The sequence below is a fragment of the Carassius gibelio genome, chromosome B22 (assembly GCF_023724105.1).
Source record: "Carassius gibelio isolate Cgi1373 ecotype wild population from Czech Republic chromosome B22, carGib1.2-hapl.c, whole genome shotgun sequence".
NCBI classification, from domain to species: domain Eukaryota; kingdom Metazoa; phylum Chordata; class Actinopteri; order Cypriniformes; family Cyprinidae; genus Carassius; species Carassius gibelio.
The window spans coordinates 52,648,171-52,676,144 of record NC_068417.1 but is presented as its reverse complement, the minus strand read 5'-3'; the positions used below and the strand labels follow the sequence as shown (position 1 = coordinate 52,676,144).

At 35.8% G+C, this 27,974-nt stretch overlaps 2 protein-coding genes and 1 long non-coding RNA gene across 3 annotated transcripts in view; all 3 read left to right on the top strand.

The window, feature by feature from the left end:
• Nucleotides 1-501: 501 nt before the first annotated feature.
• Nucleotides 502-1,916, top strand: LOC127987476 (uncharacterized). The gene is made up of 2 exons (XR_008161223.1): nucleotides 502-614; nucleotides 1,510-1,916. It is a non-coding gene; the product is annotated as an uncharacterized LOC127987476 (long non-coding RNA).
• A 3,343-nt stretch (nucleotides 1,917-5,259) lies between these two features.
• On the top strand, nucleotides 5,260-14,924 carry LOC127987465 (5'-3' exonuclease PLD3-like). Its single transcript, XM_052589808.1, has 12 exons — nucleotides 5,260-5,460; nucleotides 7,166-7,233; nucleotides 7,409-7,459; nucleotides 8,642-8,805; nucleotides 8,973-9,153; nucleotides 9,241-9,358; nucleotides 9,433-9,560; nucleotides 10,158-10,355; nucleotides 10,543-10,682; nucleotides 12,119-12,281; nucleotides 12,593-12,692; nucleotides 13,170-14,924. The coding sequence occupies exons 2-12, from the start codon at nucleotides 7,207-7,209 to the stop codon at nucleotides 13,343-13,345; spliced, it is 1,446 nt and encodes a 481-aa protein (XP_052445768.1). The 5' UTR covers nucleotides 5,260-5,460; nucleotides 7,166-7,206; the 3' UTR covers nucleotides 13,346-14,924.
• A 7,999-nt stretch (nucleotides 14,925-22,923) lies between these two features.
• The window catches only part of LOC127986902 (adhesion G protein-coupled receptor E3-like), a 15,281-nt gene continuing 10,230 nt past the window's right edge, over nucleotides 22,924-27,974 (top strand). The window contains exon 1 of the mRNA XM_052589156.1: nucleotides 22,924-22,981. Coding sequence (XP_052445116.1) covers nucleotides 22,924-22,981 — 58 coding nt within the window. The remainder of the gene's footprint in view (nucleotides 22,982-27,974) is intronic.

The window sequence follows — 27,974 nt, the reverse complement described above, 5'->3', positions numbered from 1 at the left end:
GTGATCAGGAGAGGACCGTGAGTATGTTAGCATGCTGGCGTCATGTATTTAGCACAACTGGAGCTGTTGATCAGTTTGATAATGCATGTGATGGCTGTGGTAGGTCTCTCTGACCTTTGAAATCTGACTTTAAATGTGTGTATTATGAGAATTTAACATAGATTCCACCTTCATTTTAATTGCACTCTGCAGGTTATTGAAGTCTGCATGGTTCTGTTGCTCAATCCTGGTTTATCACACTGTGTCATGGAGTGTGAGTGGGTCACACACTGAAGACTGGATCAATAAGCAGGTTCCACCTCTTCCCGCACACTGTCCTTGTTCGACCAGGTGGGCTAATGAGTTACTTATGCCACTCTGCACCTTCAATCCCCCACAGCCCTGCTCCCCTCCTCCACAGTGACCCACCTTGACCTCCGAGCCTTCACCCGGGTGAATCATCTGTTTAGATCCTCGTTCCCTCTCTTGCTTTCTAGCTCTCTGTTTCTTTCACCCACTCATCTGAGATCGGCAGGCCTACGCTGACCACCTCGCCAATATTCGGTTAGAAAACACAGTCAGGTCATTCAGGATTGAACTCAACTCTTAAGCGACCTGCAATTCACAATAAATCTGTGAGTCAAACTGATTTCCGTATAATTCAGTATAATTAGATTCAAATCAGTTCAATTAAATATATAATTTTGGTTAAGAGAAACAAAATTTAAATCAGTTATCATAGATTATTTGACATTAATGTTTAAATGTAATCATTTAGCAGATGCTTTTATCCAAAGAGACTTAGAAACGAAGACAACAATAGAAACAATCAAACCAACAAGAGAGCGAGAGTAGTCTAGTCAGTCTAGCACAGAACACAATAGCAAGTTTTTTATTTTAACGAATTAGAAAATTTAAGTTATAAACAATGTTCAATTCAGTTCCCTTTTTTGACAATGAACAGTTGTATTTTTACTAACTAATGTTAACAGAGATCAAAACATTGGGTTTTTAAGCTACAAGTCTTTATAAACTTTTTAAGTTTCATAATAATAATGAGTTTATCTGCGAATGTATCAGTTTTTACTTTTATGTAATTAAATTCAAATTCAATAAAGCAATTATTTGTTAGACGATAAAAAGCTATGATTAATTAAATCATACAAATTCATCATTTAAGTAAATAAATAATTGACACTAATAAATAATAAAAAAATAATAAACACTGAACTATTTTATTGGTTTACCTGCAAGTCGTGTGACCATTAATCAGCACCAGAGAACAATGAGCATGTGAAAGTGTTTATTAATTATTATTATTATATTAAATTAATATCTCAGAAAATGTTAGGTCAAAGGGGTTTGGCTGGCAAAAAAAGTTTATGAATCTCTGGTATAGTGAGTGACTTATAATAGCTGTCTTCAGCTTTTCAATTAGTTCATTTCATTATAATTCAGTTCAGTATACTAAGCATCCAGAGCTAATGGTTCATCAAAGCCTAAAAAAGGCTTGTGATTTGTTTGAAGCAGCAGATCATTCAGTATATCTGTGGTTGGAGTGATGCTGATGTTTGACCGTGAGAACTGTTCTGTAGGCCGGGATACATCTGTACTGGAAACAGGTGAGGTCTGTCAGAGGCGGGTGTGTACAGGCTGTGTCTTTTCCACGCTATGTGACTATGACAATGGCTCCGAGCCTCAGGATTACAAACCGCATCCTGGTCAGAGATGATGCAGGTGGCCGATACACCAACCTGACGTGCAGGTTATTTCACAGAGAGCTTCAGAACAAAACCACCGCCTTGTTACTTTCACCACATGTATCAAAAGATGAGTAAAACGATGCTGACTCAGAAAATGAACAGTTCAGTTATATTATATGATTATTATCATATCAAATAAACCATTAATAAAAGTTATATTATGAACTATGAGAAGGTTTCTATGGCTAGTGTATCTAAAACAGTATTTAGGTCACGTAAAAGCTTTGATTACCATCCAGACAGTGTGTTTTACTATAGTAAACCATGTCAGATGGGGAGTAAACTTTATTACACATATCCCCATCATTCTTTCTTCCACTGCTGTGTTTATTACTCCTTCCTTTTGTACTGTTGCTCATTTACCAGGAATTGTGCTTCAGGTATTGTTTCTCTATCTGCGTATGATCCAAAGGTTTGGCCCTTTGCCACAGTTTATGACTGCAGGTGTGTCCTGGTTACTTCCGTGTTTGGGTGGTCATAGCTGTATAGGTTTCTCTCTTTTCCCTGATCCTGGCAGAAATATATATATATATTTATATATATATATATTTATAAATGACCAAAGACAAACAGGCAAAGGTGAAGAGTTTTCCCGAAGTGCACACGTTTGACAATACATGCCTCCAATCGCTCTCAGTCAACATTTACACCAGCTCATGTGTGTGTGTGTGTGTGTGTGCTTTTCGCATTCATTTCACCCGACCACACATATCCCAGTCTCTATTGTGGATGAATGAGAGCATACAGGTGACATTTATCAGAGATACAGTGCCAGAGAGCAAATACTGGCCTGTTTTCATTCTCTCTCCACACGAGCTGTTTGAAGGAGATTCTAGTGGCTGGGTGGAGGGGGACTTATTTGCCAATAAAGTGTTTTTAAAGTCTCCTTTCATCTGGCAGGAAATTGCATATGTTTCGTGGGATTATGAGAGGCAGGTTTACAACACAGGTTTCATTTTAGAACAGGTAAAAGCAAATGGGCAGGTGGGAAATGACTAACCTGGGTTTATGATGTGTACAGGTGAGCGAGAGCTGAGGATAAAGGAGGACGCAGGCATTGTGACGTATACTGTGTTAAAAGAACAGCGCGTGGGATAAACAGTCATGACATGGTTAAAGGGAATTTAAATATCACAACTACTCACATTTTCATCAGAACAATTTAAAAAATGTTCAAATTTGTGTTTAAAATGCAGACATCAGACATAGCTTTTGTGGTGATGTTCTTTATCTTCAGTAAATCCGCCTCTGTGAGGCGACTGCTTGCATGCTAATGAAGAAACCTGTTGTAATGTACACACACTATTCGCTCTGATACAAACAGACGTGAGATGGTTACCTTACAACAACCTACATCCCTGTACAAGAGAGCCAATTATAAGACAGAGAATGATCATTTTAAAAACTATTATATGATAGAAAATAATATTTATATAATCGTATGTATTTCTGTGAAAAAAAAAGAAGATTTTTTTTTTTTATTCTCAATTCCTGGGACAAATTGCACAGGAACTAAATATAGAATTGCACAGGAATATATGTGGAGGATATGGGGTCATAAAAATTTATGTCGTTGGTGGTTGGTCATTATTGTGATCCAATACATGATTCATTTTCATTTTACAGGAAATCATTTGACAACATATTTTAGACAAAATACATCATTGTTTTGTTAAACATATATGCTTATTCTCTTTTAGGGAGCTAAGGAACAGGCTCTGAAATAAAAACGCTACAGAAAAAGAAAAGGTACATCTCAGCTTGTTAAAAATATATTTTAATAACTTAAATATAATTACTAAATAATTATTAAAAATAATTTAAGAATTCTAGGTTCATACAGTTCAGAAAAGATTATTTTTGAATGTTCTAAGAATTTTTAAAATGGTTTAAAAGCATGTTTTCGTGGTTATGTGAACGTTAAGAGATAATTTTAAGGGAACTTTCATTTTATCATTTTGCAGACATTATAGAAACGTAACTTTGAACGTTTTCTAGACAAGTTTAGCTTAAAAATATATATATATAAATAAATAAAAAACCTTACACGTATGTCCAAACTACAAGGTTTCTGATCAAAATGTTCTGTGAACAATGTAGCGTATAAATAACATTTTTGTGCGAACGTTCTATTAATGTAACATCATGAAGAACGTTCTCCAATAGCTTTTCTGAGCGCGTTCTCTGTGAGCTGGAGGCTTACTTGTTAAACTCATCCGTTAATGTCAGTGCAGTAACGTGAGGGGTTTATTTTTTTAAGGAGAGACACCTGACTGTATCCTGGACAGGCGACCGGTTCCTGACGCTCCCATAACCGCCGCGCAGCCCGAGGGCGGGTTCACCGTCTGAGCGCGCCAAAAGGCCAAAACAGAGACAGAAGGAAACTTTTCTCGCTGGCATATTTGTCCAGTTTATGAATTATGCTAATTCTGTGCAGCCTGTAATATGTGCCTTCCTCCAAGGATATATTATTTAAAATTGGTGACTTAAAATATTGATGAAAATGTATTTACCAGGCCAGCCTTACAGTTAATTCTGTCGTGAGTCTTTCAGATTGAGGGCTAACAAAAACAATATTATTGAGCTAAATGAGGTTTCTTCTGGAGTGCCCTACATAGCCTACATGTGGCACCATGGGTAGTTTTGTCTGTCACTATTATTATGATGAAGTATAATTTAAAGGAGCTGCCTCCACAAATTATCTTGAATAAATAATTAAACATTTGCCCTTACCTCACCGCATTATTTTGGCTTCATAAACTATATTCAGAGTTGTCACCATCACGCTGCGTGTGCAATGTCTTCAAATGAAACGTAGTCCCATATCGCCCTCTGCTGGAGAAATACACACATGACACTGAATACTCCACCTCGATGAGCAGGCTTTATTTTTTTATGGTCGAGAAGGCAAAAGTGTTTCTTTAAACATAAATGAATATGATTAATTTACTTAAAACATTAATAATTTTAAATACAATATAGTCTTTTCAATTATTTTACATAGGCTACTTTTGCTGCTAACGTGACAAACAAATACACAAAACAAAGACATTTAATTGACAAAAAATGTGTTAAATGCATAGCCTAACTGAAGTTGTTGTGGGAGCTTTCTCAAGTTTCAGAAAAACAATTATATTTTGGTGCGAAGCATGGATTTTCACTGTTAGACAATGTTAGATAAAAAAAAATAGATGCACAGCCCTAGTTTAGATTTAGTTGGTGTTGCTTTAATGTAGGTCTTCTTACTGTAAAATGTACTAAATAAAACCATGTGCTATATAAATCAATCAATAAATAAATAAAACAGCAGACCTAATCATGAATAAAAAATTATCTGAGAATGATGCGTGAAGTAACAATTAACCGATGTCCTATTGTTTCTGGTTCATTAGAAATGAAATGAGCCATAATAAAACAGTTTTCTTCAACATAACCTTGATCAAACTGAAGTGAAGTTTTACTGCCTACGTCACCATCACGGCTTTCACCCATAGGTTACTTAAAAGTGGTCACGTGACTCTTTCGAGCCCGATACAGTAGTGCACTCGCTAGGAGCTCGAGAGGACAAGTGTACTGCAAACATTGTTTACACGGATTTCAGCTCGTTATTGTTAACAGAGAGCGCTTGTCTTCGTCCGTGAACAGAGCTCTCACTGACGGCTGATTGACTGCTGTGTGTCAGACGGGATGGTTTGCTTTGAGAGCTGGTAGATCACAGGTATGTCCTTCATTTCCTTTCTTAACACTTTCTTAAACTTTTCAAAGGCTGTGTGTGTTGACAAAGGTTGTGTGTGTGTGTTCGTGTTCAGTGTGCAGCAACGACAGATGTGTTCTTTACTTTATGTACACTACATTTACGGAAGCAAAAGTAGACCATGGCTGTGTGTCAAACACTAGTAAGCTGCCTATCTAGACGGCATTGTGGGGTATCATCTTTATAGGTTTTATCTCGGTAAACAACAGCTCACTAGGGTTAGAGATACAGTTTATCCGTAAGGATATATTATATGCAAGTATTCAATGTTGCAGTGCATTTTGTATTTTTTTTTTTTTATCAAACCTGTTTTACTGCTTACTTTTTTGTAGGACAAAGTATCCTTTTAATGTTCCACAGATACTATGGATTTTTTTTTATATGATAGAAGTATCTTCAGGACTTCTTCATGCACATGATTAGACTCATGCGAATAGGACTCATTTTGCACAAGAAACCATGTTCTCATCAACCCACAGTTACTGCATGGAAACAATTAAAAGAGTCTCTGAAAGAGTTAAACATAGGGTCTTTTGAATAAGTGTATTTTTTTAAAGCAACTTGTTAACAATTCAAAGTTTCAGACTTTGTTTCTTCTTCTTTATTAACCCTGTTAATCCTGACTTGTAAATAATGTAATATATATTAAATATAAAAGATAATCTTTAAGAAAAAGTTTATATATATATATGTATATATATATATATATATATATCATATTTGTTAAATTAGGATTTTATGTCTCGTATAGTGTGATATAGTAAGAATATAGAGCTCAGTTTAGTGTAGTTGTTATTTATATGGTCAGAAAGTCAGATTAAATTCTGATAACATATAATATAAATCATTGAAATTTTTACATAAAATGGAAATGCATATCATTGTCACTCTTTATCTCCTAATAATGTGCCTTATTAAAATGATTGCTTAGTTTTATGATGAACTATCTGTAGTTTTTATTGTGGAGGCAAAATATAATGAAATGCAAAACATTGATGATTGAGAGATGGACAAATAAACATTCCTCAAAAAAAAAAAAAAAAAAACTTGGAAAAACAAATAAACCTGTTACTTTAGTCCAATAATTGTTCATCTTGAAATATTACTAGCAATTTAAAATCTGTTTATACCGAGCTGAGGGTGGATGTTTTTAGAAATATAAATAATTTTACTTGCTGAAAAGTGTGAACTATGTAGCAGAGGACAGAAGGCAGAAGTAGATTGTGTGCAACAAGTTTTTCAGCAAAAGTTTTCATCATGCTTGTAACTTAAGGGCCTTTTAAAGTCAAAGGTTTGTGGGGTTACCCATTATAGTGGACTATGAAAATCGATTAGACACAATTAATAATTTCACACGTTGATTTGTACACTATGAGTGTGTTAGATGAAACTGCCTTTCCTCCTCCAGTCAGCAAGATTACGCAAAATATTACAGGAACCGCAGAACTAGATCATGTTACTCTCAGGAAGCTCAATCATGTGACCCTGTGCTCATGACACTCATAACCTACACAGCATCAACATTTCTTCTTTTTCCTTTTGTCTTCAGAAACACTTCCACTTTTAAATCAGATGCATGGGAAAGCAATGAGCCGTGTCTATAGAAATGACTTGCAGACAGTTGACATGCTTACATGAACACAGATTCCCCTAATCTTTCATTTTTCAGGATTTGTATTTCCTCCTGGTGTGCTGGTGAACCCTGACACAATGAAGTCAGATATACCATATCAAAAGGTGTGTTATACACGATTAGTGATTTCTTCAGTTTAGAGTTGATTGTAATTATTCTACGCTCTACAAGAAGAACATTTAAGAGTTATCTGGTGGTTTTAATTTTTAAAAGTATGTGTTAACTTAAGACGCTGTGTTTAAATAACCACAAACCTTTTATTTTTGTGTCTTGATCAAGATGGTTGATGTGGAGCTAAGCAGAGGAGAAACTCATCTTGGCTCACAAAAGGTATTACATCAGTCTATCCTGATTTAGGCCTCATGACTTGTACAATGTGGAAAAAATAGCCAAAGATTATACTTTTAGGTATTGCTGTTATTACTTTATTGGTGTTTAATTGTAGGTGAGAGCAAATGTGAAAGTAATCTACATGTAAAAATAAGAAATAAGCATGCATAATTAACCCTAATGACAATTTCCTTTTTTATTTTTTTCTCTTGAAGTCAAATGTTGTTGATTTTTCAAACATGTACAGTTTAAACAACAAATTAAGCTTAATTGGACGAGTGTAAGTGGTTATAAAAAAAGGTCACACATTGACTGTTCGTAGTTGAAATTTATCAAGTATTTTGTTCATAAAATGTATGCATCAGCCACAATGTTGAACAAACACACTGAATCAAATCTATGATACATTAGCATATTTTCTTTGATTTAACTTATATGAATTATACAAAAAAATGTATAGATTTGTATAAAATTTGCTTATAAAAATGATGGTGAAATATATCAGTTTACACTTTAAAAATATATCATAAATAAGATCTAAATGATCTAAAATCCCAAAAGATTTAGCTACATAATTGTATTGTTAGTACTATAAGGTAATACGTTTTATTGGATTTTATTAAAAAAGTTACTGAAATTAATAGCCAATGTGTGACTCCCATTAGTAAATCTTAGGACACTTAAATATTTATTATCAGCTGATGTATGTCCAGTACTGATACTGATAAATCAAAAGAAATCTCTAATATCAACCAGTAACAGATTTGGTACTAACTACTGTTAGTTACACGTTACATCATCTTTCACTCTATAGTCTTTTCCTTCTGACGTAATAAGATAATTTAAGTTCAAATCATTTAACATGTCTAATTATTTTTTATTAAAAGGATAGTTCCGGTGATTCTGATTGGTTGAGCCATGTTCATTTGTCTGTTGCTCGGCAAACACTTTGTTACAACCACAAGTAATTCTGAGAAAATATATGGTGGAAAATTACTGTTTTTATTTATATCATTTATTTTTCTCCGTTTTATTTTGCGAAACCATATACGTATATGGAATAACCATTTTATAAAAGCAATAAGCCATGTGAAGTCATGGATTACATAGAATTTATAACAGCTTTATATTTATTTATAATCGCTTCGCATCATGCCTAATAACGCTAATCTCGGTGTTTAGCATTACAGGTGCCTGATCATCCTCACCTGTTTAACCACAATACTGCTGATCCTCCTGTCACTCCAAACCCTGCTTGTTCCCATGGCAACATCCTCCTCCTCCTCCTCCTCATCTGGAGAGCAGGAGCATCTTCTAATCAGAGAAACCTGTACTGATCCCTGCAGGTAGACGCCCACCTAGGGAACTTTATTTGGGTCACTTCTCTTTCTCACACTTTTCTTTGTGTTTTGGAGTGTTTTAGTGGTCTAGATGAGGTTAACCACAGCACACAGTTTCACATCTGCATGAAGTCTGCATTTATAGCTCTGTTGCCCACATGTGTCCCTTACAGGATTGTTCTAGTGGAGAGTATTCCTGAGGGACTGGTGTTTAACTCCTCGACCACTCATCAGTCCATTTATGAAGCCTGGCTCAACCTTATATCTGGTGCTCAGACCAGTCTGGACATCGCCTCCTTCTACTGGACTCTCACCAATAACGACACACAGACACACGAGGCCACAGCCAATCAGGTTTGGATGTGACGTTTACTCACTTCTCAGTGAATAATAGGCTAATAGTGTTAGTGACGTCTTACCCAAGTGATCTGTCTATTTTAGGGTGAGCAGATTCTGGAGGAGCTAGGGCAGCTCTCGGGGAGAGTCTCTGTCCGAATTGCAATCGATAAACCATCAGAGAAAAAACCTATGGATGACATCAAGTTCCTGACTGATTCTGGTTAGTCAGCTTGACAGCTTAATAATAACGATGTATACACGTAACAACATTGAATAACGCCTTACTTCCTGCAGGAGCTGACGTGCGGATGGTGAATATGCGAGAGCTGACGACAGGTGTGCTGCACACTAAATTCTGGATCGTGGATAAGAAGCACATCTACATAGGAAGCGCCAATATGGACTGGAGGTCACTAACACAGGTCAGTTGTATTTTTTTAGGATTATGGCCTATAACCTTTAAATGCCATATGGTTTGATATCAGTGTTTGGGAATTTTTGCTTCCTTACGTACTCTCATATAGTAGAATTCATGTAGACTACAATTCAAAAGTGTATGTTTTTTAAAGAAATTACTGACTTTTGATCCATTTAAGGCGTCCTTGCTGAATAAAAGCTTTCAAAATATTTATAATGGAATGTAATTTCAAATAAATGCTGTAAAAAAAATAATAATTATTCATCACAAATCCTGAAAAAAATTAAGCAGTACAAAAGTGTTTGTGGTAATAAAAGTTTCTTGAGCAGCACATTAGAATGATTTCTGAAGGATCATGTGACACTGAAGACTGGAGCAAAGTGAAAGTGAAAGTGACATGTGGCCAAGTGTGGTAACCCATACTCAGGATTTGTGCTTTTTGCATTAAATGATGAATAAATTACATTTTAAAATATGTTGTAATAATATTTCATAAATGCAGAAAAGAAAAACATGAAAAAGAAATAGCACCAACCAATACTCCATATATCTCAGTAGTATTGTGAATGTTGTATTTGTCTGACGTGTTGATTCTGCTCAGGTGAAGGAGTTGGGTGCCGTTGTGTATGACTGCAGCTGTCTTGCTGAGGATCTTGGCAAGATCTTCGAGGCTTATTGGTACCTGAATCAGACCACGACCGTTCCTGCACACTGGCCCAAAAATTACTCCACAGTGTACAATAAGGACACACCCATGCAGCTGTCACTCAATGGGACCGATGCCAGCGTCTATCTATCAGTAAGAGAGATTCGGCGGACACTGAATAACCTGAGCTCAGTCATGAAAGACAAAACTGAATGTAATCCGTGCGTTTCTATCAGTGCCTGTGGACGTTTTGTGGCTTTTGTTGTTCCTTGTTCATGTGGTGTTTGCTGAGCTGATTGGCGTTTCGTTTGGCATCATTGAGGAAGTTTCTCTCTCACAGAGCTCTCCTCCTTCACTGTGCGCCGAGGGCCGGACTCCAGACCTGCAGTCTATCCTCAGCGTCATCGCTGATGCCCAGCAGTTCGTCTACATCGCTGTGATGGACTATCTGCCCACTATGGAGTACTCCAGCCACAAAAGGTCTGCGGTATATTCCCTGCCTTGTCCTTCATGCATTCACTACCAAGCAGCCTAAAGACATCTGTCTTCATTATGAAATCTGCTTATCGTAGGCATTTTGAACCATTTCTTTTAATAAGCATATCATGAAGCTCAAAGGTCCCTTTCCATTGCCAAAAAGGTTTCTTGCATCTAAAAATAATATTTTTAGCAAACACATATACACTGCAACACAGTTTTTACTGCTATTGATATACTGTTATAGGTAATGTTGTTAATATTTTTAATTTCATTTCATTTGAAGTTTATTTCTAGTATAGTATTTTTTGTGTATGTGTATGTGTAGTTTTTATTAAGTAACATTTTTATTTTAATACTTCAACTTTAACTATTGGTTACACTTTATTTTAAGATGTCCTTGTTACAGTGTAATTAAACATTTAAGTACTGAGTAATATTAATTAACATGTATTTACTAAAGGTTTTGGTTTAGGGTTAATGGATGTGATTATGAATATTTTTGTGCTAATACTATAGTAATTACACGTAATGTGCAACGAGGACACATTAAAATAAAGTGTTGCAATGTTCTTTTTCGGTTGTTATTCTAGTACTTGAATTTAAACTAAAAGAAAATGAAAACTTTGGCTTTGCCAACTAGCTGAAATAAATGTTTTGTTTAATTTTATTTCAGTTAATGTTTATTTTAATTGATGAAAAAAAAAATGGTTTAATTTTAGCTGTAGTTAATGAAAATAACCCTCCTGTTTAGCCACCAGTCAAGTCACCTTTATTTATATAGCGCTTTAAACAAAAAAGACCAACTGAACAAGATTAATTAGGAAAACAGTGTGTCAATGCAAAAGGACAGTTTTGCGTGGCAGTTCATCATCTCTGTCCAGTTTAAATAATATCTCTGCAATCATTTGCAGTCAAGTCAGTGATATCACTGTAGATGAAGTGACCCCAACTAAGCGAGCCAGAGGCGACAGCGGCAAGGAACCGAAACTCCATCGGTGACAGAATGGAGAAAAAAACCTTGGGAGAAACCAGGCTCAGTTGGGGGGCCAGTTCTCCTCTGACCAGACAGAACCAGTAGTTCAATTCCAGGCTGCAGCAAAGTCAGATTGTGCAGAAGAATCATCTGTTTCCTGTGGTCTTGTCCTGGTGGTCATCTGAGACAAGGTCTTTACAGGGGATCTGTATCTGGGGCTCTAGTTGTCCTGGTCTCCGCTGTCTTTCAGGGATGTAGAGGTCCTTTCTAGGTGCTGATCCACCATCTGATCTGGATACGTACTGGATCCGGGTGACTGCAGTGACCCTCTGATAAAGGACCAAACAGATCACTTAGAAGTTCACAGGAGCAAAGAATTCTGTCTACATTGAGCTGTCTGAACATTGCAGATTTTGAACCTTTAAAGTTGAACTCTGTAATTGCTTTCCCTGATTCCCGGCAGGTACTGGGCAGATATCGACACCCAGCTGCGGAGCGCGGCTTATGAGCGTAATGTTCGTGTGCGTCTGCTGATCAGTTGTTGGGAAAATACCAACCCCATCATGTTCCCTTTCCTCCGTTCACTAGCATCCTTACAGGACAAGAGCACACTGGATATTCAAGTGGTGAGTGCCACCAGAGGAACTCTTTAAGTGTTTGACAGGCTGTGTGATATATTACCTCAGAGACCATGATAAGGTTGCCTTGCTTTAATGCACATTGCATACAAAGAGGTTTGGGGATGATACGATTTTTCACATGTTTTTGAAAGAAGCCACCAAGTCTGCATTTATTTGATTAAAAAAATACAGTACAATTGTAAAATGTTGTAAAAACAGCATTTATTTGTTTTAACTAATCAATTTAATATGTCCTTGCTAAAAAAAAGCTTAATATATCTGCAATAAATTAAAACGAACCATTTTTTCTTTCACAGAGAATTTTTACTGTGCCTGCCAACCCTCGACAGAAACACATTCCCTACGCCAGAGTCAACCACAACAAGTACATGGTCACAGATAAAGTTGCTTACATAGGTACTACTTTTACATTTTGTTCTTCTTATTGCATTTCTAAAACATCTGAACTAGTGCTGTGATTAATCACATCCAAAATAAAAGTTTTTGTTTACATAATATATGTATGTGTACTGTGTATATTTGTTATGTGTATATAAATACACACACACACACACACACACACAGTATATATTTTGGAAATATTTACATGTGTATAAATGTATATTTTATTTAATATATAAACAAAACATATTTTAATATATGCATATTAAATATATGCATGCATGTGTTTGTATTTATCTAAATATACACGCATATATTATGTAAACAAATGTTTATCTGTTTTATGTTTTATTCTGTTTATTTTAGATGCGATTTAATTGTTTGACAGCACTGATCTCTGAACCCTTCACAACTTACCTTCTAAAGACATGAATGATCAAAAATAGTTTAATATTATCCTGTTGCTATACTCACTGCCTTCGTACTTTCCAGGCACGTCTAACTGGTCCGGAGACTACTTTGTGAACACCGCTGGATCTGCGTTAGTGGTGAACCAGACCACAAGCCCCACAGTCCAGGAGCAGCTGCAGGCAGTGTTCGAGAGAGACTGGGACTCTCCGTACAGCACTGACATCAACCACAGAACCAACCGCAAAGACGTGTGCTAGACCTTCACGCCGGAGAGAGCACAACACTGTTAAAAGGCATTTGCTGGGGGATGGTTTTCAGGGCATGTATAGCATAGAGTATACTCTAAAGTATCAGCTTCCCTGGCCGTCTTTCCATGAGCTACTTTTGCACTCAGTAATAATGATGATGTCACATCTGACCAGTTGCATATATTTTGCACAAAATGTCTTTTAAATGACAATGCAATGCAATACCTCTTAACAGAAATACTTTCCTGTTGATTCTTTCTAACATGGTTTTTGAGGAGAATTGATTTAGTGTCTTGTTCATAGCTGCTTCCTCTTTTTAAAGTGATTTCAAAGGCTGCATTTAAAAATCATCTCAACAGTATTATTCATGTTTTAAAAAATCAGATCTGACTCATCGAAGAAGCGGGTTTTAATAACCAGTCTGTTGCGATGAACGTCTGCGAAGGCATTTGTGCATGTTTGAACACATTTGTTGTGGTGTCACCGCTATTGGTCAGCAGCTCTTGAATGTTTTAATTCACTCACTTTACTTCAAAGACTTGCAAGGTGAGAAATTATGAAGTACGTGGTTTTTTTTTATTATGTCTATTAATCTGGAAGTGAAAATGTCTTGGTATTCGTGTAAAAGAGTCATTGCCAGACATGTTCATCATTATAAAGAGGAACAGTGAGTAGTGATGAGGGATGTGTGAGTCGGTTTTTAAGATTTTTTTTTTTTTAAATACGCACACTCCATTGGCTGTGAACTTTAAAGCATTTTCAAGGAAGTTTCTTTTCAAATTAAGTTCATTTTACATTTGAAATCTCTTTGTTTTGAGAGCTGCATGTTTCATGAAAGTGTAAACTGTTACAAGCACTTGGGCAACTTTTTCTAGTCATCTCGAAGTCATTTTACATTAATGACTGATGATTAGTAGTGCAACATTTTTGTCGTAGCATAGAATTTGCATGTGATTCTGAAAAAACAATGCATGTATAAAAGGCACATGTTATTTCAGATTGTTTAGGAGGGACATGTTTAACAAATGTTATGAAAACCACTCAAGTACACCCTTTCACCACACTCACTCTTTTCTTAATTCATTTTCTCTAAGTTTGATAACATTTCTCAGTTGCAATGTAAAAGGTCATGTCATGTTCATTCTTCTGTTTGATTAATTCTATTCATATCACATAAACTTACATTTAGTCATTTATCAAACGCTTTTATCCAAAGCAACTTACAAGTGAAGACAATGAAAGCAATCAGATTCAACAAAAGAGCCATAATAAGCAAGTGCTATGATTTTTTGTTAAGTATATAATAGATAAAAAATAAAACAAATAGATAGAATAGAGAAAGATAGTATTATGTCTTTTTTTTATTTTACTTTCACAGAAAACAAGCATTTAGAAAACGTAAGAGTTCAAGTCTTAAAAGAACCTTTTTTAATGATAACGAAACAAATAGATAAAATAGAACAAGAATAGATTGCTAGAGTTATGGTCAAATAGAGATGGAAGATATGTTTTTTATCTGTTTCATGAAGATGGCTAAGGACTCAGATTGTAAATGAATAAAAATAAATAAATGTGGTTGATTTTCTTATGTTAGCGATCACTTCACCTTAAATTCTGTTTCAACATCTCTTTAAATCTTCGTTATGTACAAAAACGTAGGTACTATTAATTTGTCTACAAAAACATTAATTTCAATCATTTCAATTGATTAATTATTTTATCTATTTTTAACCTTAATCTCTTACATGGACATTGTTATCACTCGTATTAAAGCAGACCACGCCTCCCTGTGTACAATTGGCTAATAAATGTTATATGTAGTCTGTGATTGGACAGTTAAAATTCGTTCATAGAGCTTAACCAATCAAAGCAACCCGTGATGACGCGAGGGCGGGATTTGTTGGAACACTGCTGTGGAGGTGCAGTGCTGAAGAGAGCTGTGGAGATGACGGAGAGTGTCGCTCAATATTACAATAAGATATCATTATTCATATATCCCTTTTTTTCAATCGTGCGTTGAGTATGAACGACTCCGAGGTCATTCATAATTCATAACAATCATATATCCTGCGAGAAAATTTAAAGTTGAGATTTTACTGAAGAGTCAACAATCATGGAAAATAATGTCATGTATGATTTGAGTGTTATGGCTCACCTCATTTAATCAGGCAGCAGTGCTGGGATGCACTCACAATTAACACTGAAAGTAAAGTCAGGCTTGTTTTAACATCATGATATGTGAGATGTGTAATTTTACACTGACGCTGAAATGAATGACTGGAGTTTGTCAATTAGACACTTGTTGTATTCACTGTAAAATTTAATTTTTTGTGGTCATTAAGCTTAATATTTCTGCTTCTACCAATTTTAAAAAAATATGTGTAGTTAATTTTGTCCAGCATATAACTTTACACCAGAGGGCAGTATGTAAACCACAAATCTGACACCTACATGTCTGTTACAGATTAACTATTTTAGCACTTGATAATTGGTAGTTTACTAACTGTATAGATTTTTTAAAACTTTTTTTTGACGGCAACATTTTATTATTCTACATATCATTTAATTGCGACAAAACTCTTTGCAGAGTAGGCTACCTCTGTGAAAAAAAGTGCACTTGAATGTGCACTTGTATACTTCGCATCCTTTTGTAATATTTTAATTATCTTTTTGATGGGTTGACTAACACAATAAAGCACATGTAAAGTACTTGATAATAATTTAAAATGTAGTGTGTTATTCAGTTTTTCTTGTAAAGTTCATATATTTTAAATTAACAAAATTGTGATTTGATCATGACAAATGTGTAAATTACACATATATACTGAAAACATGACATACAATTTTCAGTGAAACCAAAACAAGTATAATAACAATATTTCAAAGAAAATAGAAATAATTATTAAATTACAGACAAGGATGTACTGAAGTCATACTTAAGAGGATAAAAAAGTGCCCTTAATGTCAACTAATTTAATATCAATCTCTTTTGTCATCATCACACTTCGTCCCAAAAGAAAAAAACACTTTAAAATCTCTTTATTTAATCCCAGTCTAGCTTGTACTTATTTGAACAATGCCTGAAACTTGGTATTACGAACACTTCCTGTGTCTGTTTGCCTTTTTAAGATGAATCGCTTGATGTATTCCCCAAATTGGATAAAAGTATCTGCGAAATGTGAAATTAAACTATAAACCATTGTTTATAGATCCACAGATGATGCCATCTCTCACATCCTGCACTCTTCTCTCACACACATCGACAGCAATAACAGGAACTATGTAAGGCTGCTATTTATTGACTATAGCTCAGCTTTTAATACTATAGTCCCCATAAAGCTAGCTTCCAAACTCATAGACCTGCGACTGGATCCTTGATTTCCTCACCGGCAGACCTCAAGTGGTGAAACTAGGCCAGTACACCTCCAGCTCCATCACCCTGAACGTAGGAGCCCCACAGGGCTGTGTCCTGAGTCCCCTGCTCTACTCTCTCTACACACATGACTGCGTGTCTTCGCACAGCTCCACATCTATAATCAAATTTGCTGATGATACTGTGGTTCTGGGCCTCATTCACAACAATAATGAGACCGCATACTTGGATGAGATAGAGAAATTGACATCATGGTGCCAGGACAACTGTCTCTCTCTAAATGTGAGCAAAACTAAAGAACTGATTGTGGACTTCAGGAAGAGACAGCAGCAGCCCTATACTCCTCTTACGATCAGCGGGACCCCTGTGGAGAGGGTGAGCAGCTTCAAGTACCTTGGTGTAAACATCTCGGAGGACCTCACTTGGACTACTCACATTCAAACACAGGTCAATAAAGCCAAGACTGTACCATCTGCGACAGCTGAGGAAATTCAGGGTCTCACCAGCAATCCTGAAAACTTTCTATTCTGGGGCTATAGAAAGTGTATTGACTCAGTGTATCTCAGTGTGGTATGGGAACAGCTCCAGTCAAGACTGCAAAGCCCTGCAGAGAGTTGTGCGCTTAGCTGAGCGCATTTCAGGGTCTGCTCTCCCCTCTCTGCAGGACATCTACCTCAAACGCAAAAATCATCAAAGACTACACCCACCCCAGTAATCATATTTTCACTTTGCTGCCATCTGGTAAGCGCTTCCGTTGCCTTATGGCAAAAACTGAGAGACTCAGGAGGAGTTTCTTCCCCCAGGCCATCAGGCTCTTAAACTCTAAACCAGCTTCTTAACATCCTCATGCCTCCACTTAATGTTCACTTTATCTTTTTACTATATTCACTAACTCACATAGACACACTGACAGTGTCGCCCTGTTTTGCACATCTGCTTCTTGTACATTCCTGGGTATCTTAATATTTAAGACTACAGTAAAATGCATATATGCACATTGTACATCCCTGTACATCTTAATATTTAAGACTACAGTTTACACTCATGCACATTATTTTGCGTTCTATATTTAATTCTACAATATACATTTTTTATATTTTATTCTTATATTTTTATTGTTTACTTTTATTTCATTTTTACATAGCTTTATTTATGTATATTTTAATCTGTGTTGTTTTCTTTAATAATTGCACTGTCCATGGAGCGGACCTGACTCACATTTCACTGCTGGTTATATATGCTATATATAATTTTGTGTGTGACGAATAAAAATCTTGAATCTTGAATCTAATTGCAATTAACATTACATTCAGTTCATGCTTAAGTGTATTCTTTTATATTATACAATACTCTTTAAAAAGTTATTTAAGGTGCATTTCTTTTTCCCAGGAAATGATAACCTATATGTAATCATTTGAGTATTGCATTATAAGCTCAGAGAGGTTTTTCATCATATCATATCAGTCAAGTTTGAACTGGTTTTTTAAGGGTGCATGTGGATGATTGTATGAGCTGGATGTGGTCAGTCAGGGTGTTTCTGTGAGGCTGAGGGTCACTGCAAGGACGTCCGTGTTTATACACAAGATCAGCACGTTACCCTCCTCTTTGAATTGGCTGTAACATCTAAAAATAGAGATTTTTGGACCTCCACGAGATCACAGGATTAACTATTTTCCGGTAATTTCAGTTAAAGATTCATCAACGTCTTTGCTGTCTGCTTCAAAAAAAGCACTAGTACTACTATGAGACTTTTTAGTCTCAAAGATTTTTAAATGTTTTTAAAAGAAGAATCTTCACCGAGGTTCACCAAGGCTGCATTTATTTAATGGAAAATACTGTAAAAACAGTAATGTTTTGAAATATTATTACAGTATAAAATAACAGTTTTCTGTGTGAATATATTTTAACATGTCCTTTGTTCCTGTGATGTTTATGTTGAATTTTCAGCATCATTCCTCCAGTGTCACGTGATCCTTAAGAAATCATTCAATGCTGATTGGCTTCTCAAGGAAAATTCATTATTCGAAATATATATATATATATATATATATGATCTTTCATTTCAGGATGCCCAATGAGAATAGCCCAGATGTCAGCTTTTATGAAGACATGGAAGAAGCTGTTTTTGCATAAACATTTGATTATTTAAAAAAAAATTTACTGGAAGAACCATTCTGATTTATACATTTTTTAATTTTTTTTTTTTTTTTTTTTTTGTCATATTGTAATACAAAACAATTGTTAATAAGGTTTTTTAGAGAACATTTTACTTTTTGTATGTTTCTATGCCATTGCTACTATAAATAAATTGTCCTGTTAAATAAATGCTTTTGCTGTATTTAGTCCTGGTGCTGCTGAAATGTTTGGGTCTTTTGTTATTGAGTGAGCTTCAGTTTGAAGGCTATAAAGACAGTCCACTGATTGACTTGCTTTCATCAGAGTGGAGCAATGCTATAAATAACCCTTTGATTCAGATCCTGTTCATGAATAATCTTGATTTGAACAGTTAAACAGCTTTCTGGTCAAAAGATATCATGTGTTTGTGGTCTGCTCAGCAGATGAAGTATTTTTAGTATAGTTAAGAGGCTTTGAGTCCAACACAGTAGAAATTATTACGTTTTATGGCATTTATTAATTAGGCTGATGTATACAGCTCTAACTGAGGCCTTTACTCCATAAAAAGATAAAGTTGTTGTACGATGTAGTCATGCATTTTAAAGACAGCATTATTCACTGAGCATGAATTATAAATATGTTTACAAACACCATAGCTCAAATGAAATACCATGAGCCTGTGGTTCTTATGTGTGAAAAATTATGATTATTCAAGCAGCTTCATCCAGAAAATGGTTTAAGTAAGAGGCTGTTGGATCATAATCTGAAAACAAACTAAACAAAATTCCTTTAGTTTTGCCTTGGATGAAAAACCCCACAAAATATTGCTCCAGTTATAAACATCAAAAACTACATTTTAATAAATGGGCAATAATGTAAAAGAATCCATTTACATTGTGAAAAAAGTAAATATTGTGCTTAACTGTACTGAATGTGCACCTGTAGTGGTTTCAGACCTTAAATATATATATTTTAAAAACAAACTTTACATGCATATAATATAATATTAATGAAATAAAAGGGCTCCACAGAGCATATTTCTTAATACACATAAGTAAACTTTTAAAATACATTTTTTAATATTAACTGGATATGATTTACATTTCAAGTTACTATATCGTAAATGTAATAAATTGCAATGTCATCATTAAAAATATTTAATTCCTTATGCATTATGTATGACATATTTTGTATAGTGCACGAGAAATCCTTGTCAGTACATCCAAGAGTACAACTTAACCATATTTCAAAGACAATATAGTAAATGTGAAAATACATACAAAGATGTACTGCACTGCACTGCAAGTCTCTAATGCTCAACAAATCTTGGACTTGAGGTTTCATTAAAGGGCGGGTCCATGGCGGCCTGACAAATTTTGATGTTTCGCCATGAAAAAGGAAGTTGCTGTAACTCAGACATACAATGTCCAATCTGCCCCAAACTTCACATGTTGGATGAGACTCTTGACCTGAACAGATCTACATGCCCATATTCAGTTATAGTCATAGCGCCACCTATTGGCAACAGGAAGTGACATATTTTACACTGTGACAAACTATTTCTAGAAATTGTATGACATCAATGTCTTTTTTGTGGTCAGTCTAATCTAAAGACCTGTGTGATGTTTAGTTGTGAAGATCTTGAGTTTTTGTTAAAAGGCGTGTCCATGGCGCCGCGACGAAGTTCAATGTCTCGTCATGGGAATAAAAGATGTTATAACTCAGGCATAAAATGTCTGATCTTCCCCAAACTTCACATGTGTGATAAGAGTCCTGGCCTGAACAGATCTGCAGGCCAATATTCCAGAGGGTGTGGCAAAATGGCTCGATAGCGCCACCTATAAACTTTCAACGGAGTGCATATGCACATTCAATGGAGTGCGCCTCGAGCTATTTTTCACGTACATGTACAAAAATCGGTACACACCTGTAACACACCAATACCTACAAAAAAGTCCCATGTTACGAAATCCGAATCCCATCAGGAAGTCGGTTATTTAGAATTTTCTCTGCAAAATTGGCGTTGTTTTTGCCATTTTCAGGGGTTGTACTTTAACAAACTACTCCTAGAAAAATATACAGATCAACACCAAACTTGGTCAGTTAAATCTAAAGGCGTTTGCGATGTTAAATTGCGAAGATTTTGATGTTTCGTTAAAGGGCGTGTCCATGGCGGCCTGACAAAATTCGATGTTTCGCCATGAAAAGGGAAGTTGCTGTTACTCAGACTTACAATGTCCAATCTGCCCCAAACTTCACATGTTAGATAAGACTTCTGCCCTTAACAGATCTACATGCCCATATTCAGTTATAGTCATAGCGCCACCTGCTGGCAACAGGAAGTGACATGTTGTATGCTGTGACAAACTACTCCTAGAATTTTTTTGAGATTAATGTATTTTTGTAGTCAGTCTAATCTAAAGGCCTGTGCAATGTTAACTTGTGGAGATCTTGAGTTTTTGTTAAAGGGCATGTCCATGGCGTCATGACAAATTTTGATGTCTCGCCACAGCAAGACAAGTTGTTGTAACTCAGGCATAATTTGTTCGATCTTCCCCAAACTTCACATGTTCGATAAGAGTCCTGCCCTGAACACATCTGAAGGCCAATAGTCCATTATAATGAGAGCACCACCTGCTGGCAACACAAAGATTGGCACAAATATTGAGTAAACTTTGATATATTCCACTTATATTTATGAGTTTAAACGCATGTTTCTCACCGTTCACCTATTAACTAAAGCCACTCGCTGCCGGTGAGCCCGTGTGCGGGGGCCCGTTCATCGCTGCTTGCAGCTTTAATTTTTTTAATAAATTTTTGAAACATTATTACAATTTAAAATAACTATTTTATATTTGAATATATTTTTAAATGAAATTTATTTCTGTGATGAAATGCTGATGTGGCGCGTGGGGCGAGGCCAAGAGGCGTGGGAACGAGGGGTGGGGCGCAGGTGTAGCTCATCTCCAATCACTACACCTGGCCTCACTCCTCGTTCCCACGCCTCGGCCTCGCGCCACGCGCCACAGCTGAATTTTCAGCATCATTAGACTGAAGTAGTGATGCTGAGAATTCAGCTTTGATTTAGATTTTACATACAAAGATGTACTGTACTTAAATCCTACTTAAGTAGGTCAAGAAAGCTCTCTTAAGTTCAACAAACTGCATTTATTATAAATTTAAACTAACACATTTTAATACAATTGTAAATAACATACAATTAAGTGTCTGAAATTGTTACATCCATTTCTCACTTAAACTATATTTCCATAATCATCTTTTTAAAAGCATCAAAACCTAAAGCACTGCCTTTAAAAAACAAATAAATTAATTAATAATAATAAAAATCAATTACTGCATATGTAGTGTGTCAAACTTCTAGATCAAGTCCTTGACATGTAAACTAATGTTGGTCTTTGGTGTATATTGCATAACTGCGATGCTGTTTTCACCAATCAGGACTGGATCTATCCGTTTCAGAATAACCCCAATCATGCATATTGTCCTGTATATCTTTTGACAGCTCCTGTTTCATGGATGTAGGCCTTTGCCTCTTCAATCTGAGAATCAGTGGCAGTGAAGGAAGTGCAGAGGTGTGCTGGCATTGATGCCTGTTTGTGACTGTGTGTGAGGGAACGTGTTTTTCTTTTAATTATATTGTGGGAGCTGTTGAGCTCTGTCTGACAGAAGCTCTGATAACTGTTTCTCACTAAGCCCGATAACAAGGCCCTTTTGGGCCGGGACTAAAGCCACGGCACTGATGAACAAAAGACAGGAGCTTTAGTCTGGGGACTGCAAACTGCTGACTCTCAGTGCCAGCTAATGCAGCATTCTGTCCTGTCTCCCTGTCGCCGGCCTCTGTCCACATCATTCTCTTTTTTTCTCTCCAACGCATTCTCGTTCACTTTTGGCACCAACATGCCCCCCAACAAAGAAACCCGAAATCACACTCTCTGTGTCTACCTCCGACCCCCTCCTGTATCGGTTTGCCCTCACTTCCGCTTCATGCTCGCTGGAAGTGATCTGCTCACAGCACCCGGCCCGAGGTCTGAGCCGTATCAGTGGTGTGTGGGATGCGTGAGCGTGCGTGTCTTCTGCCATGTGTGAGTGTCTGCGAGGGATCTTCCGTGTCACCTGGACACCCTCTTCAGACGCAGGTGGGTTTGCTGACATAACACCGGTGCTGAATGTGAACTTGTAGTGTGTTTCGAATCTTACTACAATGTACTTGTAGACACTATAATATTAATGAAATAAAAGCCCACTTAAGTACACTTTTAAATAGTGCACTTTGCAATACTGTCAAAATAAAAGCTTTAGTTTAAGTTATATTTTAAATCCCTATTTTAATAACCTTTAAAGAAGTTTTTTAAGGTAAGTGGTTGCAAACAATATATTTTAGCTACATGAAAAATAAAAGAAAGTTAGCCAGCTAAATTTTTTTAATTAAAATTAATTGTTTGCAATCCCTTAAAAAAAATCAATTCAAAAAGCTCAATGAATCATTTTTTTTTTCAGTGTAGTTAGTTATTTGATATTACATTAAAAGTTAATATTTTTAAATGCACTAGTGTACCTGATCATTACAAATGTTTAATTAAATATATTTTTAAATACATGACATACAAGTTTCAATGGAAATTACATTTAAGTATGTTTTAGTTTACTTTGAACACTTGTCAGTACATTTGGAAGTACACTTTAACCATATTTCAAAGACAATAGAAATAATGTAATGAAATTGCATATAAAGTTTTACTTAAGTCACACTTTTAAAAAGTAAAAAAGCACTCCTAATTGCATTTAATATAAATTTAAACTATAATACACTTTAATTGTAAATAACATTCAATTAAGTGTCAAAAACGTTGCATTCAATACACAGTATTTAAAGGTTATTATTTCTGTAATAATTCCTGATTTTAAAAGTATACTAAAATCACAAGGGACTGCATGTCATATATTCATCATGATAACAATAGTCCATTCAGTTGCTGTATAAAGGATCGTAAGTTAGTGTTATTTTGTTGCTGTTTAACCTGAATAATATTATGCTCCTGTAAATGAAGATTTGGACACTTATTTTTGGACAACTCATTATCAGCACAATAATGTCTAACTGGTTACAGAAGTGTGTGGCTAGTGCATTGTCCTCAATGTACTTTTATACACTGGAAGCTGAAGATAGTGGTTAAGTTTGTTATAAGCTCATTTTAGTGGATCCAGTCATATGTATTGTTGGAGCCAGATCAGAAGTTGCTTTGGTGCCATTCTCAAACTAGTTCCTCTTTTAACATGTTTTCATTTAACATGCAAACAAGTGTGTGGAAATATTACATGCAGGTCACACTTAAGCACGATATCTGCATAATAAGTATTATTTTTAAAGTGTGCTAAAGTGCATTTCTATTTGAAGGGTGGTCAAGCTCAGACACCTTAATGTTACTAATACACAATGACAAGAAAATCAACCGAAAATGAAGAGCTAAAGATGCGATGGAAGTTAGCTAATTAGTTAAGCTAAAGTTAACTTCATTTTTGCAATCATCGCTTGAAATAGGTTATCATCACAATTCTGTTATAATATCAAATGTTTTTGTAAATGGCATAAACCAGTAATATCACAAAACATCAGCATTTTACAAGCTAACACTTATTGATGTTTATGTTGTTTTTTTCCTTCTGAAAATGATGTCACTTCCTAGTGGATGATGTCATTGAGGATCTGGCTTTTTTAGTCCAGGTGATATTTAAAATGACTAAGATGAAAAGTGGAACAGATGATACGGACGATATAATAATTCATAATCATCTATTATTTATCAATTGCCGATTTGTAGTATTAGAGGAGCACAGCAAAAATGGCAACAAAAGCTCAAAACAGAGCTCTGAAATGATTCCGTTAAGTTACTTTAAATGTAAAAGACTTTAATTCATGTCATTCATTTGCCCTCCAGCTTGTCAGTTTTCTTTTTCTTTCATATATTTATAATGGCTTATAACTGCTTATCTGAGAAAGAAAAGAAGAATGTCAGATTTATATTTGCTTTTCCTGAACAGGATTTCAGTGATGAGTCAATGTCGAAAGATATTGAAGAAAATTGATGAAAAACACATTTTTTCTCCCTCTCTTTTGCTTTGTCATGTGATTGTGTCTGTTAGTCTATCAGCGTCACATGACATGAAGCCAGCTGTCTGCTCTAGATTCTTGGCTGTCTGTTCTGCTGATAGCTGCATTCACTAATAAACTAGACACCTCACCTTGTGCCAGGGAAGCTGCCCCTAGCTCGTTCAAATGCCTATCCATCACATTATGTTGCTTATCCTACTTTTATGTATTGAAACAATGCAGGCATCACAACAATGTGAACCCCCGACTGCCGGGTGCCCGGCTACAGGCTTTAAGTGCTATTCTGACCCTGTGGATCCACCTGCATGTCACGCTGTGGGGATAATGAATTTTGGCAGTGTCTTGTGACCTGTTAGAGTTGTGTGGGCACCACCCCGGCTGGGTTTCAACACAGGCGGCTTGCCCAAAAACAAGCAGACACACCTCAATGCTGGATAGAAAGCTACTTGTGCAAGCACTATCCTTGAGTGTTAAGCCTGACACAACAACTACCAGACCTCAAGAAAGGGAAACTTTCTAATTTTTTTTTTCACTTTTCCAGATGTTTGGATTTTGCTTGTTTGAGTAGAGTTTAGTTTGTTTCTGTTTCACTGTAAATCTGCCTTGAGTCCTCTGGGGAAGTATTTATGAGTTGGGAAGTCACAGTTACACTATTAGGGTCGTGATGGTGACTGGCAATGTACCTTTTCTACAAAAAAAAATCTACATTTCTTTTTTTTTAACTGCTTCTACAAATTATACTTCTGCTGATGAATAAAGAATACGCATCAGGTGTGGTTTGGCTTTTTTATGCCTTTATTTCTTTTATGAAGGTGTTGAATGTCAGGATTTCTGTGATTTTTATGGAGGTAATTGTAGGACTTGTAAAAGACCCTTTAAGACCAATAAAAGACAATTTAAAGAATAAATAATTAAAACGAAAACAATTCAGCAATATGAACATGTTTGAAAACACAATAGCCTGATTAGGTTTTATTTATTATTTATTTTTTAACATTTTAGTTAAAGTTTTAGTAATTTTATTGTGTTATTTTGTTTTAGTTTCAGTCATTTTAGTGCATCAAGTTAAACTAATTGTAAATGAGAAATGTTGCTTTGGTAATTGACAACTAGCTGATATATTTATGATTATTTTATTTCAGTTCAAATTAATTTTACATGAAACTTTATTCAAAACTTAAACTTTTACCTTTATTGATTAATTTGTGGGTGGGTGGGTTACCTATAAGACTTAATACCTAAATCTATTCATCATATATTCGTAATTGTCCAATATTGTTTGGTGTATAGAACCTTGCTAGTCTTATTGTAAATGAAATAAATGTATGTAATTTCATTATTTTCAACAAAAGTAACATCAGTCAGTAAACGCTGTGTCTATGATGCTTTTTCACTGAAACGCCCACAATTTGGAAATCAGGCCAAAAATGTTGCTTTCCTGGTTGTAATTACGACTTTTTGGTGACGTTAATGTCTAATCAACCTGTAAAATATGATCTTTCAGACATGACTTGTGCTTACCATCAGGCCAGAGTCATATTCTTGTGTGTTATGATGGTAAACTGTCCGTGTCAGTATAAGACGCCCTCCCACCCTCTGTATTTGGGGCATCCCACGGGCTTCATCCAATTGGATTGCTGACCGCCTCCCCTAACAGAGACCATAATAATTCTGCAAATATCCCTCGTCAGTCAGAGAATAAACTGGCAGAGAGTTGGGGGGAGAAAGAGAGAGTTTGTTACTGAGGGAATAATTGATTCTGCACAAGGAAACACTCAATAAAGGTAGGGGATAATGACTTGTGTTGGGTTACATTGTGTGACATTGCTGTGTGGCTCAATAACTACATGACAAGACTCTCAGACCGACATGGAAACTTTAGTACAGATGTAATGTAATCTGCTGAACAGATGTAGTTTACCTGAGCATCTTAATGTTTTTCCTTGCACTGTCAGTCATACTTGCTGAAGGCACTGAAACGTTGAGTGGCACTGAAGAGGTGTGTGTGTGAGTGTGTGTGTTTTCTATATTAGTCTTACACAGTTGCAACAGCTGTGGCCCTGGTCATAAGATCAGTCTCACGTTACTGTGTGGAGTTCATGGCCCAGCATGCCATAGTTAAGATGGCAGCATGTGATGAAAAATAGTGAGAGTTAAAGGGACAGTTCACCCAAAAATGAAAATTCTGCCAACATTTACACACCCCACAACCTGTATGAATGTCTTTCTTCTGCTGAACACAAAAGAAGATATTTGAAAGACTATTGGTATCCAAACGGCCAATGGGAAACCGCAATTAATCAGATTAATCAAGGTTGTATAACTCCAAGACTTTATGCTTTATTATTTCCCATTAAATAGTTGATTGTCTTGCAGACTCTGTCAGCGATGTTTGATATGTTTTGATAAACACTGCAGGTGTACATGACGTGCTTCATTGGAAGTGATATCCCTCAGCCAGCTCCTCCCAACATGAGTATGGGAATAATGTGTGTGTGTGTGTGTGTGTGTGTGTGTGTGTGATTCTAGTGCCATTCCTGCCACGTTTCAGGAGTCAGATGTTAATGGGACACCATTGCGGGACGGGGGTACGGGGGGCTCGGAGTTGAGACTTGTCGATGTCACTATAGATAGTCTGTGATGCTGCTGAATAATGCAGACTCTCACACACTAATCAGGTTCTGTTTTTCAGACTGATGCTGCTGTTATGGATGGGATGATCATTATTTATTTAACTAATCTAGTCAATTATTGCAGCATCTCCAAAAAGTATATGCAATGTGACTGCAGAAAGTATCTAACTACATTTTATATGTTAATTTGAATCTATATAATAATAATAATTATTATTATTATTATTATTTTCTGAAATGCTTTGCTTTAAAGGTAGTTTGATATTTTGTTATCCAATGCATTGCAATTACATTTTTGAGCTGTTGCTTAAATGTCCAAATACCTTTTGGGACAGTGCATCTTAATACAGACAATTACATGAAATGCAATATATACAAATATTGCAC

Excerpts from the sequence above, each read along its gene's own strand:
- LOC127987465 (XM_052589808.1), top strand. The coding sequence starts at position 7,207 with ATGAAGTCAGATATACCATATCAAAAG. Across the intron at positions 8,806-8,972 it reads ACCTGTACTGATCCCTGCAG|GATTGTTCTAGTGGAGAGTA; the intron begins GTAGACGCCCAC and ends TGTCCCTTACAG. Across the intron at positions 9,154-9,240 it reads ACGAGGCCACAGCCAATCAG|GGTGAGCAGATTCTGGAGGA; the intron begins GTTTGGATGTGA and ends TGTCTATTTTAG.